Source organism: Trifolium pratense, linkage group LG4 (assembly GCF_020283565.1).
Source record: "Trifolium pratense cultivar HEN17-A07 linkage group LG4, ARS_RC_1.1, whole genome shotgun sequence".
In the NCBI taxonomy this organism is placed as follows: Eukaryota; Viridiplantae; Streptophyta; class Magnoliopsida; order Fabales; family Fabaceae; genus Trifolium; species Trifolium pratense.
Genome location: NC_060062.1, coordinates 45,178,033 through 45,199,460, shown reverse-complemented (window position 1 = coordinate 45,199,460; position 21,428 = coordinate 45,178,033). Strand labels below are relative to the sequence as shown.

Here is a 21,428-nt window from a genome sequence, read left to right as displayed (position 1 = left end):
TTTGCCTATAAATAGGATCTTCTTCAAGAGAATAGGAGACTTTCTCTCATTCTGAGAAACCACCGTACTTTCATTCTTGTAAAAAGACAATTCTTTCATTCTTGTAAAGTTAATCAATTTTTTCTCTGATCATACTTGTATCCATTATCAATCTTGAATAATACACACCCCCTATGTTCTTCACCAGAACATTTTGGCGCCCACCGTGGGGCCCGGTAAAACAATTCCCAGGCCTCAAGTCTCATCTTGTTCATCGACTCAACAACAACTTCGTATCAGAGGTTATTTCAGAAAACACAACTACACTCGATGCGGTGCGGAGGGCTCATCGGTTATTAAGTGTCCCAATGTCCCAATATCGAATTACAATAATGTTTCAATGGTAAACCATTGAACGATTTCCTTGTTATCATCAAAACCGTTGAACGACGAGTCGCCGCGCTTTCCGGCAATCAGCGAGTTTGATTCAAATGAGTACGACATATACAAAATCCTGTCTCCCGTGAGTTTTCTTTGGCGAAGGTTTCTGATGCGGCGACGACATGAAGAGGAACGGAGGTTCGGATTTTCTCACGACAACTTTGGAAACCAAAATACACGACAGAGAAGAAAAAACCAAAGAAAACGGTGTTAGCGACGCAGAGAGAAACAGTCTTGACCATTGCGACCCTATGGAGCGGTTATGGAGTAGTCAGTTGACACTGTTTCTCTCTGACGCGACCCTATGGAGCGGTTATGAAGTAGTCAACTGACGCAGAGAGAAACAGTCAGTTGACAAGAGGTGATGCGAACCAATTCCGCCCAGGTGCTTTCAATCCTTTATTTTTGTTTGCAATGTCTTAAAACTATACTATTCTGACAAATGTTTGGATTTATTTGGCTTCAATTTACTATCACCGATTAAGAGTTCTGTCTTCATCTTTGAGTAGTTTGAAGTAATAAAAAGAGTTGATTCCACGTGAAATTAATAAGCAGAAAGAAATTAATATCACCGATTTATTTGGTTTGAATGCTCCATAAGATCCTTTAATTCATATTTGATTTACTAGCCCAATTGTTTCTATGCGGAATAATTTGGCTTAATGTTCTACCTTGCATCACGGCGAGGCGGTTAGTGCCAATTTGTTAATAGCTTTACTTTGCTTATGGTATTAAATTAATCGTTGTAGTGTATGATTGCGGTTATATGTATTCAATTTCCCATCAATATTATCAATCCTGTTGCATGAGTAACATAGTATTACTGAATTCTGATGCTTATTGCCATGATGTTCTTATTTTTGCCAAGTTGTTCTCATTGTGGTTACTGAATATTAATCATTCTCATGAAAGTAACAATATGATTAAAAAGTTTAGTTATTAATGTCATAGTTGTTAAAAAATTGCTTTATATATTATATAGAATCTTATATTAGTTCTATGGAGGCCAATGAAAAGACAGTGTTAGAGATACCTGTTGTGCTGATGTTATAGCTTCCATCTTAATAAAGGCTAGTTCTATGCCTGTTATAGTGATACTGATTTGGATGTTTTAAAACAAAAATAAATAGAGGAGAGTTAATATATTTGGCTTGCTATAATGTTTGTTTCTAGTTCAACTTAGTTCATTCATCCATTGCCTCTGTTTTAATTTGATTCTTCATGACTAATTTTGCTTAATCAATGGCATGGATCTACATTCGCTGTCATGCCCAATTGTCGTTGGTGTTCCACCTTCGCCCATCATTATTTCAAACATGGATGCCATCACTGTCAAAATCATGAGTCCAAGCATATTCATCACCTGCTGTCCAACAGCGCCGGGGATCGTGGCTGCTGCAGCCTTGTCCGGCACCGCCGTCAAACTTTGTTGCGGTAGTGGTCGAGTCAGACATTGAAGCACTGACAGAGAAGGTCACAATACAATAAGATGTGAAAGCCAATCCCGCCGTCAATTTGAGTGTACTCAGTAACGACAGAGCTTTGATTAAAGCCCCGGCACACACAGTTTGGAAGGTCTTGTGTCTATTAGTCAGCAGGCAATATTCCGAATTGGTTTACGAGGGAAGTGAAGCGGAGGAAGAGGTTAAGGAAGCTAAAATTACGAAATGCTTGCTTGACAACTCAGAATAGTGAAGCAGAAGTAGGATGCTCATCAAAATGCTTATTAGGTCCTCTTGCTAAGAGAGGTGGTCATAAAACTCAAGCAACTAAACATTGGTACCACTCGGCGAGATAAAAACCGCCGATTAACATTCCAATTGAAGCATGTTCCGCGATGACCACCGTGATGGAACTCAGTCTCGCCGCGCCAAAACATAATTGTTTTTCTTGCTAGGCGACTACCGATCCAGGTGACATCGTTCCAAATCTCTTGGGGAAAATTTCACATGTCTGGATTATGTTTATGTCTCCACTAATCATGATAGATTATTTTAAGCACCTCGCCCTTCAGGCCTCGGGGCTGTGGATTGGGTAAGACCCAAAAACACTTGAAAGTTTTATTTATTATATTTTGAGGAATGTAACTAACAAAGTTATCAAGTTGATCATAGCGCAGGACTACAAGTGGATGTGATAAAGAGTGATCAAATATACAACCAAGAATAAATGAAGCCAGCCGGCTCTAGACCAATAAAGGCTAACCGGTGATGGAATAAAGGTCAACCTGATTAAGTTACGGGCTCTGAACCAAATAAAAAAAAAATGGTTATCTCGAAGTTGAGCACTGAATCTTAATAAAGATCAACTCAGATGTGAGCGCTGAACCATAAAAAAGAAAAATGGTTATCTCGAAGTTGAGCTCTGAATCTTAATAAAGATCAACTCATATGTGAGCGCTGAACCATAAAAAAGAAAAATGGTTATGAACCATAAAAAAGAAAAATGGTTATCTCGAAGTTGAGCTCTGAATCTTAATAAAAGATCAACTCAGATGTGAGCGCTGAACCATAAAAAAAAAAAAAAAAAGAGAAATGGTTATCTCGAAGTTAAGCTCTGAATCTTGATAAAGATCAACTCAGATGTGAGCTCTGAACCATAAATTGTTAAAGGCGAGGAAGACAAAGCCAAATCTTTTGCAACGCCAGCAGAAAAATCCTACATGCAGCAAAATAAGGCGACTCATCGTAACACCATATCATTGGCAAATCGCCAAAAGGCAACAGGTATAAAGTTATTCATAAATGATACATAATTATATTTAAAGAGCTAAAGACATTGCAGGTGCAAAGTTAAAAATTTCAAAGGCGAGATTATTTTCAACACCAAACACAAAGTACAGTGGAAGGGCGACTCCGAGCAGCGCCAATTCTTTCTAAATCGCCAAAGAAACAACAGTTACAAAATAAGGTGTGTAAGCCTGACAGTACGAAAATCAACTACAACAAAGAAGTGGCAAGACGGATTACGCCAGACTACTTACAATCTCCAAATATAGAATGCCAAAAGAAAATAAGAAACTTATGTTGAGTAGAAGAAGCAGAAGTATAGACTAACAAAGTTACTAGCCACAAAGTTTCAATTCGTTTCCAAGAAGGAAAGGCGATCCGCGAAAGACGAAGAGGCGAGATTGGTGACAACGCTGGCTCAAAAATGCAAATACCATGGAAAAGAAGGAAGGGCGACTTGCCAACTTGCTCAAAGTCGCCAAGAAACAATGACAACAATATTCAAAGCCACAAATGGCGTTCATCAAGATATTCAAAAGTCATAGAAGGGCGAACAAATTATCTAAGAAATATCAACAAACAAAAGGAAGGACAAGGCGACAAACAAACAAAGAATATGAGTCAGCAACAAATAGGCGACATAGAACAACATCGAGGCATAATAATTGCCAAGTGATTTCAATCAAAAGCACTTCGCCTTCCTGAAGCCTCGTGCTTGGGGGGCTGTGTACCGGGCCATGGACCAGGGTGTGATTTGTTAAGGTCCAATACAAAAAAGCCCAATCAATTATAGTCCATAAGGTTCACACCAAAATATCTTATGTTTCTCACCATGATGATGACACGTAAAGATTACCACCACCTCCATGATCTACCATAGCTTGGAGAAGAAGGAAAATAAGCTTGGAGAAGAAGGAGAAGAAACCGCGCCACTACCCATGAATTCCTCCACAAGCAAGGCGGTTATCAAGCAACAAGAGAGAGATGTTTTGCCTATAAATAGGATCTTCTTCAAGAGAATAGGGGACTCTCTCTCATTCTGAGAAACCACCATACTTTTATTCTTGTAAAGAGACAATTCTTTCATTCTTGTAAAGTTAATCAATTTTTTCTCTGATCATACTTGTATCCATTAACAATCTTGAATAATACACACCCCCTATGTTCTTCACCAGAACAGGGTGTATAGGATGGAATGCAACCTATTAAATTTTTAATGACCAAAATATCCTTTTTGTATTACAGCATTTCATTGCATCGTTCAAAATAAACTTAGTAGTGTTTCACCATATATGCCAGAACCATGATGACAATACCAACTAATATCGTGACTTAACCACTACCTATCATGCACTTAAGGATGCTAGTTCTTTGTAAAAAAAATAACTTTTGTGATGGAGTGATGGAAGTAGGTATCATACAATTTCCCTTACGATAACAACAATGTATATTATAGCTTCCAGCATGAGTGCTCTTTCCTACTTCATCAATCACAATATTGAGAATAAAGAACAGATAATATGCAGAAGGTCTTTTTATTTATTTTTTTTTATTTTTTTTATGAAAGTGAATTTGAGTTATTGCTTATAGTTTATTGTTTTAAAATAAGGGTAAAATTGGAATAAAAATGTTATAATTTATTTCATTCCGTTTACTTCCCAAACGATGGAGTGGTAATTTTGTTTCATTCCATCATTGAATATCCAAACAATGGAACGTAATTTGTGTTCTATTCTGTTCCGCTCCACTCCATTCCATTATGTTCCATTCCGCTCTATACCGTTATGTATCATCAATCCAAACGGAGTCCAAGACTTCAGCCTTACCTACTCCCATAGAGCAATTGCAACTTGCAAGCCCCGTCCATCTATTTTTTTTTTCCCCAGGATAAAGAAAGAAATTAAAACTCAAATTAAGATCAATGCGTGAAAGAGCAAACGATTCTTTTTTATTTTTTTGGTACAAAGAGCAAAATATTCTACTAAAAGAATAAATCAAAAGTTAAGATACAAAATATCTCTAAAAACATTAAAAGAGGCATAGTCTAAATGTTCACTAATAAGTTGTTAGTTTAAAGTAAACGCAAGACTTCTCATTCATTTAATATACTTAACTCTAGAATTCTAGCGTTAGACAAACCTACTTCCTTGAACCCTCAGGATGATAAGCAATTTGGCTCGCCTTTTGAAATTTTGGTGGCGCATAATGAATCTATAATTTAGGCCCTTGTAAATTAGCAATATTGAAATTTTAAAGTGAGAAAATAGTTTGCTTGAGTTGAAGATAATACTTTTTCGTACGTTAAAAAATAATCTAATAATTGATAAAAAAAAAAACTAAATAAAATAATCATCTAATAAAATCCATCAGACTTTATACAAAAAATATTGAATTGTTACTAAAATTGTGCTTGCAAGATGTCAACAAAAATTATTACAAAATATTTTTTTTTTAAAACTTGGTATTCGGCCTTAGGACCGACTAATGCAATGGAACCAATTCCACCACCCACTTAGGGGCCTATTTAAAGACAGAGTTTTTTGCTCTGTATGGACTTAGCCCACCGAAATTGGCACAAGGGGGAATCGAACCTGAGACCTTGAGAGGAGCATACTCCAAAAACTCAGGCCAACACCACTAGATATTACAAAATAAATTAATTGCAAATCTTCAAATAAAAAATCAATAGTTGCGATTGTTTTTATTATAGGTATATTTTAGTAGATTTTAATAGTTTAAAGACTAAATAGATAGATAATAGAATAGTTTAGAGACGTCATGTAGACTATTGAATAGTTTGGGGCCAAAAACAATCAAAACTAGAAAAAAAAAAATTACCCCAACAATCTTCATTCTACCGCAACATATTTTTTAAAATACCCAATATACCCTTATAAAAAAATAATATATTTTAATTTTTTTTGTCGTATTATACTGTTCCGGTAGAATTTTCATCCTCCCAAAAAATTGTTCCGGTAAGTATTTATCTTTACCGGTAAGTTAACTTTACCAAAAAAAGTGTTCCGGTATGCAATATTGTCTTTCGTTTATCGTTATACATACCGATACATTTTTTTAAAGTGTTCCGGTAGTTAAAGTGTTCCGGTATGTAATAAGTGTACCGATATGTTATTATAATTTTTTTAATTTTAATTTGTTCTTTTATTTTTAAACAGATATGGCTTATCTCGGCGATACAAGTCAAATATTGGTAGATAATACAGATGTTTTTACAACTGATCAAAAATTTGCTACTCCATATGATGTTGTCACATGGGCTCGAGATGTTGGAGATGCCAATAAAGTCGGTATAATCATTACTCGGTCGGATAAAAAGAACGGAATAAGAGGAAGAAATGACAAGTTGATTTTGGGTTGTGACAAAGGTGGAAAGTATGACTCTTCAGAAAGTTCCACGACAACTGCATCGAAAAAGTGTAACTGTCCATTTAAAATTAGAGTTGCACCTTCAACAGATGGTTCAAGATGGAAAGTTCAGGTTATTCATGGAGTTCACAACCACGAGCTACCTGACCAATATCATGGTCATCCTCGCAAGGCACGTTTAACCGCTGATGAAAACAAACGTGTTCAAGATTTGACAAAGTGTAAAGTAGCACCAAGGCACATTGTTTTAGATTTGAAAGATCAAAATCCAGAGTCTGTTGTTGATTGTCTTTATTTCGAACTCATGTGGACTATTGAATAGTTTAGGGCCAAAAAGACCGATTGCATCTTGAACCATGTTTTTTAGACCCAACCCATCCAAAATTGTTGACCCATTAGCCCGACCCATTCCGATGCAAACAAGAAAAAACAATCATAATTATTGACTACATCAAAATAATATTAAAAAAATAAATAAACAGGAAGAAATATGAAATGAGCTGCATTGGTCATTAGTTCACATGAGTCAAGCCGAACTTGATAATGTGTAGTCCAATAATAATTTGGCCCATTTATTTTGTGTGACCCGGCACCAGATCCGGCACCGGGCCAGACCATTTGACACCTATCGCACCCGTTGAATAAAAAAAATTTGCATTCTAGGATGCTGACTTGGCATTCTAAGTGCAGTTGTTGTTATTTTGTTGGGGTGGCGTTAGACGGAGGGAGGAATCAGCAATCAGCAATCAGCAATGGCAGATATTGTGGAGGAAGATGAATCGGAGAAGGTCGAGATCATCCTCAAAACCATCGGTCCAGCTCCAACCTCTCGTCTTCGAGTTCCATCTTTCATCAAGGTTTCTACTTTTTCCCAATTCAACACATTTCATTTCCCAATTTTTAGTTAGGGTTTCTAGTTCATACTTTTATTGAAATCGTATATATTGAAAGCGTCACCCAATTTTGACTTTGGTTGTAGTTCATACTGCTCATAGGCTTTATTTAATTCATAAATTATACTTTTTCTTTCATTCAAAACTCACTGTGTTATTGGGATTTGGGAAGAGAATTGAAATGAGGTTTCTTTTGGCAACAATTCTTATGGATTTCGGAGGAGAATTGAAATGAAGTTATGAACAATTGATAACTCTCAATCTAAGAGCGATTTAAGATACAAATTAGGAGATGATCCGGAATGAATAATTTTGACGGCAGTTGCAGAATCCGTTTCAAACTTTCAATAGTAACGCTCTTTAGGTCAAGCTCTTGACTTGAACCCACAAATTTTCTGTGTTGGTAACTAGGTTATAGGCTTTGTTTAAAGTCCTCATACATTTGAACCCAAGATCTCTAGCTTCTTTAGGAAGGAAAATCTTGTTCCAAGCCACGAGATGGAATTTCCTACAATCAATAGTAGATCCCCAAATGAAATATCTGCAAAAAATGTATGCTTCTTCGCGCACAGAGGCAGGAACGGAAGCAGTTTGCATGACATAGGCAAGAATATTAGAGAGGGAAGACTGAGCAAGGGTAATTTTTTCTGCAAAAAATGTATGCTTCTTCGTGCGCAGAGGCAGGAACGGAAGCAGTTTGCATGACATACGAAGGAATATTAGAGAGGGAAGACTGAGTCAAGGGTAATTCTTTCCTCATTTTGCCTAGCAGATAATTATAGGCGTGTTTGGAAGTACAGTGATGAAGAAGTGGAGCGCCAAGCCCAAGATATTGCCCAAGGTCCTGAGTTTGATCGATCCCCAGGGTGTTACTTAGAGCATCTTTAACATCATCTCTCATGTTTCTAGAGAAGAAAACTTTGGATTTCAATAAGTTAATTTTCTGATCTCATTTTTGACAAATCATCCAAAACAACTTTAATAAGAGCAGCTTGCTCATCTGTTGCCTCAGAAACAAGAATCAAATCATCTGCAAAACATATATGATAAATAGATGGCCCTGCACCATGGCCAAATTTTAGAGGTTTCCAACTTCCATAAGCAACAAGGTCTTGAATTTTGTGTCCCAATCTTTTCAAGGATAAGACAAAAAGATAAGGAGAAATTGGGTCTCCTTGGTTTGAACCTCAAGAAGATTGGAAAGACTTAGTAGTTGAACCATTCCAATTAATACTAAAAGAAGCAGAAGAGATACAAATATCAGTTAATTGGATTAAATTATTAGGTAGGCCAAGTTGAAACAGAGTGTCTAAAAGGAAACTCCACTCCAACCAATCATTAGTTTTTTCAAGATCAAACTTAAGAATCATATAACCCTTTTTACAATGCAAATTATTGAGAGAATGAATAGTTTCTTGCATGACAAGAATATTATCACAGGTTAACCTTCCAAGAACAAGGCTGCTTTGGCTAAGAGCAATAATATAAGGAAGAACAGATTCCAGTCTCTGAGTAATCACTTCAGTAACAACTTTATAACTAACATTATATAAAGCAATGTGCCTAAATTGAGCGATATTGCTGGGAACATCACATTTAGGAACACAATATTGTAAAGTGTGATCAACTTCCCCAATAGGCTCAAGCTGCAGAAAACATTGCTCGACAAATTTATGTATTGAAACTCTGACCAAATTCTGTTGACATTTAAACAAAAGTGGATGAAATCCATCCGGACCAGGAGGCTTATAATTATGCATACTGAATAACACAGATTTGTCTAAAGCAACATCATTTTTCAAAAAAGTCGTATCCTCCTCTTTAATGGCTGGAGAGTTATGCTGAGTAACTAACCTTGTATTAGTAGGCAAAGAAGAGAAATAAAACTCCTGATAAAAATTCAAGACGCTTAAGACCAGTTTTTTCAAAAACCCAATCATTATTAGAATTAATAAGAGCAGTCATTCTATTCCCCCTTCTTCTCTTAATAGTGGATTGATGAAAAAAATCTAATATTACGATCTCTAAGATCTCCGAGAGTAATTCATTTACCTTTTTCTTGTTGATACCAATAAGTTTCTTCATATTTGACAATAGATTTTTGTACTCGTCCAGCAAACTATCCATTAATTTTAAAAAGTCTCTCTTTGTTTATTCTAAATCACATATAGGTGCGGGATTTGAGAAGATTAATTGCAAGTAATGGTCATTTACCCATTGACAACTTGAGTCTTATTCTACGCGGAACTGCATTATGTGACATAAAAAATGGAGACGATGTGCACATACAACTCAATAATGGAGGTATAGTTCCGATCTTAATTTTGTTATTTGATGAATTCACCCTGTTGTCTATGATGTGACTTTCTATAATGAACGTTTGTTCATTATGTCTATAACATGATCACACCATAATATATATCGTTTTCCACTTTGATATCAATGCAATGAGTTTTCCTTTTTTTGAAAAACACTTGTTTCTTGTACAGCATCTGTGTAACCATTGGTTTGAATCATTCTATATGTAACTTCATTCCTTGGATTATAAAATGAAATAACATACTTGGTGGTGATTACATTGATCCCATTTGGGATCTTTGTATTTTACCTTTATTAATGATGTGAGTATGTGACAGTTCATTTTTCTTATAAGATGGGTTTATTGCCTTCATTTTAGATTGCTTGATTGTTGCTGTCAAACCAAAGCCACCAGTGAAGGATGGGCATGACAACGATGATGACGATGAAGATTTGGTAAAATCAATTAAATAACATGTAATGAAGTGATCAAAATGTTAATCTGGCACTTGATGTCATCTTTCGATTTCTGCAGAAGTTTCAGCTTCCTCACTCATCAAGTCGGTGGAAAAAGAGGCTATACTCTTTTCTACATGATAAGTTGAAGCTTCCAGGTATAAGTTGCATAAATGATATTCAGTTAGACGCTTCTATATTATTGTTTGAATGTCTGAAAAATGTGTGATATATCATCAAGTTAAATAAATTTAGCTCATTATATTAGATATTTCTTTGAAAGATGTATTGGCATTATCTGTTTGCATGAGGAGTTGAGGACAAAATTGATGTAAAATTTTGAACTAGAATTTTTTGGTAAAGGTATTCAAGATTCAACAAATCATTTTGGATGTGTGGGTCTTTTAGTAGAAGTAATAATAATATTACCCTTTCAGATGAACAATTATCTAAATATGCTCATCCTCCATTGACAGATATCCTTTTGATGGTAATTTTCACTCTGAGTCTGAAGGCATGGGTTCTCATAGTTATGTGGTTTATCCTGGCCCCTGTTGCCCATAGATGGGATCTCGGACCTTTGTATGTATGTCTCCTTTCATCCTTTCTTTGTCTTTCTTTTGTTTGGTTTTTTTAGGGGCAGGGGTAATCTACCGCCCCGCCTTGTTGGCTAGGACTTGCAGTACTGGACCATGAGAGCCAAGGCATTTTATTACTACTTAATTATTGTTACCTCTGTTAGTCTATTTAAGTCAATCCAGCTAACAATATGCTTAGCCTTTTGAACTTGTCTAGAATCTTATATTCTTCCCCTTTTTGAAGGCATGAAAGAAAATAGTCCAGGCTTCTTAAAATCAATAAATGAGAGTCTATTGTGTGAAATTTCTATGGCTAAGTTCACTCCTTTCTTATAAATCTTATGGTTAGACATTCTTCTGATATGCTAAGATTAGTTATATACATCATGGTCGCCCGCAAACTCGAATAAGATGTCATAATGAGGAATTATATTATACTTCATTATTAATTATTGTACTTGTATACCTGAAAATGTCTCGTCTCTTATTGTTTGTCACAACTTTCATGTAGATACTTGCAACTGGCTTTTGTCTCATTCTCTTCAATCTGGGAAAGCGCAAAGCTGGTGACTCCAGGTACCACCCGAGATTAATTGTTGTGTATTATTTAGTGCTAAAGTGTAGTGCAAGGTGAAAATTAAATCTGAATGTTGTGTTAGGCGCCTTCATTGGTATCAAGAAGAAGCAAAACAATATTAAGTAAAAAGGGTTGGGAGGGGAAAAAAAGGGTTAAAAAAATTGGTCCTATATAAGTCACATTATAAATCAGCTGGATGCTAAACCCAATTTTTGAAAAATAAACCTGAGCCCATCCAAAATCCGTAGACCCCAAGTCCTACAAACTTCTTATATCGTTCCGGTTCCGGCTATGGTTCTACCCTTCCTCACTTCCTGTTTGCCTTCCTTGAGCTTTGATTAATAGGTTGACTTTGATGTACGGCTGATACCATTGTGGGTGGTGGCACTGGCGGGGGCTTAACCACTGCAATGCCTCCTCTTTCTTCTGTGATGTGCCTCTGCTTTTGGTTGGTGTGGTGCTTGACTGCTTGCTAGTTTGTGCTTTGTTTGTTATCCAATGGTTTTCAGTCTCTCATTGGTGACATGCTAATGTCCAGATACTTCAGGCTTTTTCAGTGGCGCAACCAGGATTATTATAGACTCTAGGCAAAGTTTTAACCGCAAATTCACACGTGACATAATATATAGATAGTCATAAATCGAAATAAAAGAGGCTTGTCATTTTGCTAACAAAAGTACAATTTGAAATCAGAGAGATGAAACATAACATACCAATAGTGTGCTAAATAAAATCAGGAAGCAAATGCCCTTTCCGAGACTTCTTTGGGGTGAATGTTCGAATAATATCAACATCATCAAGTGACTTGAATATCTCCCACTCGGTGTAATATATCATCAAGTCATTGAACCACACATCGTTGATCTTGTTGCGCAATTTAGATTTGATAATCTTCATTGCTGAAAAAGTTCTTTCAACGGATGTTGTTGACACCGGCAATATCAAAGCTAACTCAATAAGTTTGTAGACCATGATTTACAAAATGCTCTTGTAGCACTTCCAAATTCAGTACGAAGAAATCTTGGCAAATTTGGTTGCATTAGACCCTTCAATATATATGTCCTACTCACTTGGTCTTGACTCTTGAATATCCGGATCATACGCATGAATTTGTTTCCTATGACCTGGATCACGCACAATCTCATTTGGATTAAACTCATTGGCCAAGGCCACATTAGACGGTGGTTCTTCTACTTTGACTTATGGTTGCACAACATTCACATTCTCAATACTTTCTATCAACCAAAAACCTCCTCATCTCTGAAATTTAATGAGCATGTATTAACTTTGGATCATTACATTTCAGAGATGAGGAGGTTTTTGTTCGATAGAACAAGTATTGAGAATGTGAATGTTGTGCAATCAGAAGCCGAAGTAGAAGATGCACCGCCTAATGTGGCATGTGAGTTTATAATCCAAATGAGACTGTGCATGATCCAGATCATATAAAATAAATTCATGTGTATGCTCGGGATATTCAAGACCAATTGAAGAGGGCATATATATTGAAGCATCCAATGCAACCAAATCTGTCAAGATTTCATCATACTAAATTTTGAAGTGCTACAAGAGCATTTTGTAAATCATAGTATAAGAAGAATACATGGATAGAATACAGTGAGTTCAAGGATGCAGCTCATTGTTTCTATTGCTTTCTCTTTAAGCAACCTGGGAGGGGCGAACACTTTTATGATGATGACCGTGGACTTCAAGTGAAAAGGCATGCTTCCTTTTTTACTTGTGAAGATGGTTCAAACTGAGAAATATTTGGTATTTCCATTGGTCTACAAACTTATTGAGTTGGCTTTGATATTGCCGATGTCGACAGCATCCGTTGAAAGAGCTTTTTCAGTAATGAAAATTATCAAGTCTAAATTGCGCAATAAGATCAACGATGTGTAGTTCAATGATTTGATGATACGTTATACCAAGCGGGAGATATTCAAGTCATTTGATGATGTTGATATTTTTCGAACATTCACCACAAAGAAGTCTCGAAAAGGGCATTTGCTTCCTGATTTTATTTAGCACACTATTGGTATGTTATGTTTCATCTCTCTGATTTCAAATTGTACTTTTGTTAGCAAAATGACAAGCCTCTTTTATTTCGATTTATGACTATCTATATATTATGTCACGTGTGAATTTGCGGTTAAAACTTTGCCTAGAGTCTATAATAATCCTGGTTGCGCCACTGAAAAAGCCTGAAGTATCTGGACATTAGCATGTCACCAATGAGAGACTGAAAACCATTGGATAACAAACAAAGCACAAACTAGCAAGCAGTCAAGCACCACACCAACCAAAAGCAGAGGCACATCACAGAAGAAAGAGGAGGCATTGCAGTGGTTAAGCCCCCGCCAGTGCCACCACCCACAATGGTATCAGCCGTAGATCAAAGTCAACCTATTAATCAAAGCTCAAGGAAGGCAAACAGGAAGTGAGGAAAGGGCATTTGCTTCCTGATTTTATTTAACACACTATTGGTATGTTATGTTTCATCTCTCTGATTTTAAATTGTACTTTCTTTGACAAAATGACGAGCCTCTTTTATGACTATTTATATATTATGTCACACGTGAATTTGCGGTTAAATTTTTTGCCCAGGCTATATAACAATCCTGGCTCCGCCACTGCAAGTGCCCAAGCATGCTGGGCTGTGAATCCGCCCCTGGGCTTTTTCATTTGGCATTTTAGTTTAATATGGGATAAAAAGTTTCTATTATTTTATGAGTTGTGACTTTAACTTGTTAGAGCTTGATTAAATGTTAGTTTCAACCTTAAGGTGGTGGTTTTTTTTTTATGTTGAGTGTGAATATTTTATGTTTTTAGTATCTTACGTTATGTTCTACATGTTACCCACTTCTTCCCTATCTTGACTACCTTGCATTTTGATCCTACCCATGCATGTATTTTTACCCATGATTGATGGCAGCGGATATCAAATTTACTTCATGGACATTGTTTGTAGTTCTTAAATATTTTCTATTCATGCAGTGCATACTCTATCTTCAATGAAGACTTCAGAGAGCTTCCAGGAACGCTGAATGCAGATCGGTTTGATAGAGATATAAGAGCAGGACAGTTTTGAGCCTTGTCCTCATCTCATCACCATTCAAACATTGATTTCTTGTCACATGATCTATATCTGCCTAATCACAAGGAGCTATTCACTATCCAAAGGAAGAGTTCACAAGTACAGTTCAGTAACTTTTCAGCAATGTTGTATTTTAGCCAAGCCCAGAAATCAATGAAATGACATGTTTTCTGTTTAGTTTTGACCTTCCTTCCACTAAACATATGCCTGTTCTGTATGTATATTATAGTACCAATGTATTGATTGATATATGTTTTGGATAAATATGTTCCCCTGTGAATAACTCCATTTCTGGTCCCTAGGTTTCTGTTTGATTTTCAGTTTCAGAGTTCTTGTGAACTCTTGGTGCTGTGGGATGCTTTGGAACATATATGCAGAGGCCTGTCAGGATTCCAAAGCTGAGAGTGGTATTTAAACATGGGATTAAATTGTGTGGTACAGTACAGTACCAATAGTACTACAATCAGGAAAAAGCACTTAAGTTGCTAAAAATCATTTTGACCAACTATATCTAGATGCATCATAGGAGAACATTTCACACAAAAGACCATCATATACTTATTGTATCCCAACTTTTTTGGGTAAACTAAAGTATTTCTAGTTACAATTATAGAGAGTAATCTCTCCAAATAACTGAGATTCATTTAAAGGTTAATTTCTCTCAACATACGTTTTTTCATATACAGAGGTCAAATTGCTAAATGACCGAAATATTTACTATTTGTGTCGCATTATATTGACATTGTATTCCAATTTAAAACTTGATGTTTTCAGCAGTTTTATCTTTCTTTAATGACTTTCAAAACCATATACTATGATATATAACACGATTCATGTGTGGTTTGACTGCTTTCTAACATCCTTTTTTCTCTGTTTCTGTCTCTCATTTAGTCATTAATTAGTCACTATCTCTTCTCTACTCTTGCGACAATCTTGGCATTGTTTCAAACAACATACTTTTAGAGTTTGATATTTTTAAGTCAAATAGACCTTGTTCCATTCAACCAATAGAATTATGTATGGAAGGACAAATGAGGTAAACAAACGATGAGACAATTTTCGTTTGGTTTTTTAATTTTGAATTAGTTAATATACCATAAAATATGACTGACTATTATTTGGAAAAAAAAAACCTTAAGTCCCATGTAGAATAAAAATAGTTTGAAATTGAGTTTATAAAATGTGACACCTACAGAGGTAATGAGTTAAGTAAAACATAATTATTTAAAGGGGTTTGCTAACTTAGACCCACCTAAAAACATGAAGGTCTAAGTTAGCAAGGTACATATTTTTACTTTGGACAAAAAAACCTTGACATTTAGTTATTTACACTAGAAAATTGAGGGTTAGTTAGGTAAATTTTATTAAATGTTGGTGCACTCATTTGCTAATTTACATCCACTTAATTATAAATATATGCAATCTAAATAAACAACATAGGAAATCAAAAAATAACAACTGAAGAAAACATGTTACTCAACTTTGAAAAGGTGCACCTTGCTAACTTAGACCTTCATGTTAAAACATCAAATCAGTTTTACTAAACTACCCTTGGCTTGAAACTATATTAAAATAGTAAAAAAGAGTGTTTTGGTCTAAAGTGAAAAGGTGCACCTTGCTAACTTAGACCTTCATGTTTTTAGGTGACCTTCATGTGTTTAGGTAGGTCTAAGTTAGCAAACCCCTTATTTAAACTACGAGTAAATTTGAACTATATTCTTTACAAGATCAAACTTTTATTATTAAATTAATCTTCTGATTCTCAAGAAAACAGAACCTAATAGTAATTCGGTGTTGGATTTAAAGTTAACTAAAAATTAGTGAAGAATTGTTTCCATTGGAATTTGAACTCAAATCCCCACAAATGATTATCCTTAATTAAAATTCATTAATCATTTGAATTATTGGGTTGAATCAAGACATCTCATCGTGGTAAAATGTCTCTTTTCATTTAACTTTGTTTGGAGATAGATAAAGATAAAGAAACCTCATAAAATCCCACAAAAATGTGATATGAAAATATTTAAATTTGGTATAATTGGAAACCCAGTCCTGCACGGCACGTAACTTGACATGGGGTAGTGAAGTCAACCATGTGAAAGTGATGTTTTAAAGAACACACCATGGATAGAGGGACCAAACCAAAGCACTCGCCTACTCACTTCCCCAAACATAAATAGTAGTACTACGGATTACTACTACTATGCAGCATTTTGTTTTGAAGATTTACTTTGTTATCTTTCCGGTTACTCACGCGTCATACGACTTTGTTTTCTCATTTCGCTACTTAAGTAGCGGACGTTATAAAAATAAGAATTTCTAAAAAATATCGTCCGCTACTTAAATAACGGACGTTATAAAGATAGAATGTTTTGGAGGTGTCCGCTACTTAAGTAGTAGACGAAGGATACTTTGGTAAATTCATTAGACGCGTCACGCGCGCCAGAACGAGTATGATGGCTAAAGGAGATCTCTTTATTTTGTTATCTTTGAAAGACCTTTGCTTCCTACACTCCAACAGTGACTACTTTATTAGTCTTTAAATTTAAATAAACGGATTTGTTTGTTTGGCTACCTCTCTTCTCTTCTCTCTTTATGGTTGAAAAATCGTTCAACTCCGTAATTGCCGCATTACATGCAGAGACTAACAAATTGTTTTTTTTTTTTTTTTACAAAAAGACTAACAAATTGTTAATTACATAAATATAACTACAAGGTCCTTTCTTGACTAATAATACCTTGATTTATGTATTGAAAAATAATTTATTTTTTGATAGATTGTGAGCGTAAAATGGTTTACGCTCCCTCCATCTCTACTGACTTTTTTTATTCAAGTAGTTTGGTGACTATAAATTACATCTTTATGAGTAAGTGAGATGATCTAAATTCGAACTTCAGCCCCTACATATATTATGCAATGTCTACCAATTGAATTAAACTCGCGGGACTACATATATTAAGAAAAGTGATTGGTTAATTTAATGTGTCTATTTTATATTTATTTTTTGTTGACGGTGCCTATTTTATATGTTGATCTTTAAAAAACACCCTTTGTATATTAACAAGTGTAACTTTAACTTTTCATATTTCAAATTAAATTAGTATATTTTTTATTTTATTTGTTTGACAAAAATAAATTAATACTATTAATAAAGAGTATAGTTGAATAAAAATAAATGACCTAACGTTAGGGGTGAGCATGAACCCGAGACCCGACTCGAAACCGATATAACCGACAACACATTGAAGCATTCGGTCGGGTGCGGATCGGGTCTCGGGTCAACAAATTGCAAAAAAAACGGGCATGAACGGTTGCATACGGACGGGTGCGGGTCTCTAAAATTCTATCTCTCCATAACCGAAACCGACCGAACAACCATTAGATGCAAATTAATTTTTTTCCTTCTCTCAATTTCAATCTAATATACTCTTCTTTTTGTTATTTATATCCATCTTTGATATAAGATAAAAATATTATATTTTACAAAGCTTATAATTAATAATATGGTGATAAAGAAGGTGGGAAATATATTCTAATATATATATATTCTAGATCTATTTTAATTTCTACGTCTCTTCTACTTAATATTTTATTGTCTTTAGATCTACATATTGAAAGAAAGTAACTGCATCTTACCCTCTTTGTTTTTTAATTTACTTCGTCTATCTTTTGTTGCATTGTGTACGAGGTATTAAACTATTCGAAAATTAGGAATTTTTGGATAATGAATGAGTTTTAGATGTAAACAAAGTTTCGATCTAACCCGTAATAACCGACCCGTTCAACCCGCCACCAGTATGACCCGAACCCGAACAAACCGAAGATATAGACGGTCGAAATTGGGTCCAAATTAAATGATTACGGTTTTTATCGATTTAGTGATTTTCGGCCCGAACCCGACCGAAACCGACCGATGCTCAAGCCTACCTAACGTGCTTATATTTAGAGGCAAAAAAAATCTTCAAAGAGTGCTTATTATTTGGGAGGGAGGAGGGAGGGGGAGGGCCAGGGGGTATTTCTTAATCTGTATATATATACTATGCAATAACTTTAAATAACACTTTCAAAAGCTTATTAAAAAAAAAACACTTATTTTATAAAATACTCCTTTCACTCCTAATTATATTATCCTCTTTGTTCTTTAGTGTAAGATCTCTTTCAAAATTTCACATCTATCAATGATTTCTTTACAAAATTGTCCCTATGAAAAAAGTAAGAAAAAGTTATCTCTTTTAAAATATCAATAATTGTTGGGGTAAATATGTAAAAGTAACAAAAATTTTGATAAATTTATTACTACAACTATTTTTCTTAGTTACTCATGAATTTTCTTGATAAATTTACTTTTTACTATTGATCAAAAAATTCCTCCATTAGATCAAATAAAATAGCATGAGATTTTTTTTTACAGAACAGGATGAGTTATTTGATAATAAAAATGTTGGGTTAACACGAGGGAGCAGTCAGGGGATCATCCACAAAGTGAGTTGGATACCACACTTTAACTCAAAACCTTAAGGTGTTAGGTTTATGGATCATCTCACTTATAAATCATTCAACAACCACTTTTCTAAACAATGTGAGACTTAATCACTCACACTTGTCACAACAAAAAATACATTTATATGTGATGCAAAGACTTTTCCACTTGTACATGTTAGAAAAAAAAATGTAAAGGATGCTGCAAATTTTTCTCAATATATGAAAAAATTGCAACAACAAAAGAAGAAAAAAAAATTATAATAAGATCAATAGTATTGTACAGTATAAAGTTATATACGTTACCAAACAAAAACTAAAAACAAGATAAAGTCAATTTTGGATTAAACATAAAGTTTTGATTTGAGAGTGCGACTTTGGAGTGATCCAGACAAAGGGTCTCTATCTTGGATACTCCTTCAATCTCAGCCGTCCAACTTTGCAACTATGCAATGGTGTGACACGATTTATAGAGGAAATTTTTATTTTATTTTAGCATGCATGATGGAATCACTAAATAGGATGTGACTTCAATTAGTTATATTAACACCACCAACCACCAACAATTATGTGCAATACGTAAGAAATTTATTTAAAAAAAAAATAAGGAATACAGAGAAAAAAAATGGGGTATAAAGAATCCAAATCCATGCAAAAGTCTATGATAATCTAAAACTATGAAAGCCAATCCTAACATGGACAAGGACATGCCCTATTAAAAATAGGAATATTGTAGCAAAAAAAGAAGAATCAACAAAGAAATTTCTCTTATAGAAATGTTATGATAAGCTAACCAATCAACATAATTATATTTCCATTGAATATAAGAAATCAAAAAGTGCTTGTCTTTTAGATGGCACAATACAAATTTCTCCATCTATTTTTAAGGAATCAGGGAACAGACTATATTTTTTTTTCCAATAGATTGAACAACTAATTAATTACAAGGTATCACATACTCAAGTCAAAGTTTACAACCCCTCTTATAGGATATTTCAATTGCATGTAAGGAAAGTTGAATAAGATTTGGTATCATTCCGGGAGTTTAACTCAATTGATAGGACATTGTATTATATATGTAGGAGGTTGAAGTTCGAAATCTAGTCATCCTATTTATCTATCTTAAAAATGAATTTTTAAGTCACTAGACTACTTGAGAAAGAAAAAAATATCATGGAAATAAATTAATATTTTAATAAATATGAAACAATATTGAGTAGAAATAAAAGAGCAGCTTATTATATCATTCATTAATTCAGCGGTGATTGACGTTGGATTTGATAGGGAGACTCCCCACTAAATTAGGCGGTCTAGTAGACCGGATACTATAAGAAAGCGTGCAGACATTTGTTGGCATTGATGCAAGATGCGCGGTTATCTCGATGACTGATGAACTTCCGGAGCAAGCTAACATAAAAGTTGCACCATAAATTTTCAGCAGGGTTTCGGGATGTTGAAATTCTTGAGATGATTTAGTTTCAAGTGAAGGAATTTTTTTTGATAGTTTAGTTTCAAGTGTAGTGCTCTTTATAATGGAATATGATAATTTAATTTGTCGGTATAGACAATTAAAATTAGGATTGTTGTTGAAGACAAAAATTGTCGGTATAGACAATAAAGATTGAAGATCATTACAATCAAGGTGTAGATTGTTGGGTTGAGCAATATAAGTCATACATTTTTTAATGAAGAAAAAAAAATCAAAATAATTATATTAGAGAAGTGTCACATTATTTAGAGAAACGAATGGTGGAGGAGCTCACTGACCAATGGGTGTTGCATAGCAAGACTTCGTCAATGACAATTGCAATCGTATTTTACTTTTAAACGAAGTCACATTTTTTTCCTTCTTTTGACACTGTTGACGACTCACATGAAGATTGAAAATTGTATTAATTTAATATAATAACACGCAAGAAAAAAGAAAAACACACTAACCAGTTTTGAAGGATGAACAAGGTCCAAAACAAAGGTCACATAAAGTACTTTGACAAGAAAATAGTCATTTTTTCTTTATTTAAAGAAACAACACGTCAAATAGCGACATATAATTTATTCGTCTATATATTGAGAAGGAAGAATAGTCAAAATTATTTATTTTTCTTGACTCAAGAATAGTCAAAATAATATTAAGTCTACCTTTCACATATTTAAAATTTCAATTGGTGACCTCAAACTCAAAGCTATCTCTTGAACATTTCTTTTCTTTCAAAATTTGCATTATAAATATGAGATTGCTCAAAAATTCATAATATATCCCTCTGATCCTAACTATAAAAGAAAATTTGCTTTTTAGATTCATTGAAAATCTAATGCATTTGGCATATATTATGAACCAAATACATTAGATTCTCAATAAATCTAAAATGTAATTTTTCTCTTATATTTAATACTAACACTAAAGGCTACATCTTAAACGCATAGGTTGAATTCGATGTGAAATCTCAGCAGTGAAAGTTAGAGAGAGGTAAGAGGATTAGGAGTTTAGAGAAAGGATAAAGATGATGTTGTTG

General features: G+C 34.5%; 2 protein-coding genes across 3 annotated transcripts; both read left to right on the top strand.

Annotated features, from left to right (window-relative positions):
- Positions 1–6,327: 6,327 nt before the first annotated feature.
- Positions 6,328–6,858, top strand: LOC123922752. Its single transcript, XM_045975445.1, has one exon. It carries the CDS (start codon positions 6,328–6,330, stop codon positions 6,856–6,858), a length of 531 nt encoding a protein of 176 aa, XP_045831401.1.
- Positions 6,859–7,200: 342 nt separating this feature from the next.
- LOC123924048 lies at positions 7,201–14,732 on the top strand. Of its 2 annotated transcripts, none has more exons than XM_045976812.1 (7): positions 7,201–7,393; positions 9,601–9,733; positions 10,107–10,183; positions 10,263–10,341; positions 10,660–10,765; positions 11,273–11,337; positions 14,336–14,732. In XM_045976812.1, the coding sequence occupies exons 1-7, from the start codon at positions 7,289–7,291 to the stop codon at positions 14,383–14,385; spliced, it is 615 nt and encodes a 204-aa protein (XP_045832768.1). In that variant the 5' UTR covers positions 7,201–7,288; the 3' UTR covers positions 14,386–14,732. The 2 variants fall into 2 exon arrangements, with proteins under 2 accessions (XP_045832768.1, XP_045832767.1); XM_045976811.1 differs by having other exon boundaries at positions 7,202–7,393; positions 10,660–10,769.
- The last annotated feature ends 6,696 nt before the right edge of the window (positions 14,733–21,428 follow it).

Bases quoted from the DNA above. Each gene is read 5' to 3' on its own strand.
- LOC123922752 (XM_045975445.1), top strand. From the start codon at position 6,328: ATGGCTTATCTCGGCGATACAAGTCAAATATTGGTAGATAATACAGAT.
- LOC123924048 (XM_045976811.1), top strand. From the start codon at position 7,289: ATGGCAGATATTGTGGAGGAAGATGAATCGGAGAAGGTCGAGATCATC. The intron at 10,342-10,659 runs GTATAAGTTGCA...CTCCATTGACAG, and splicing joins TGATAAGTTGAAGCTTCCAG to ATATCCTTTTGATGGTAATT. The intron at 11,338-14,335 runs GTACCACCCGAG...CTATTCATGCAG, and splicing joins CGCAAAGCTGGTGACTCCAG to TGCATACTCTATCTTCAATG.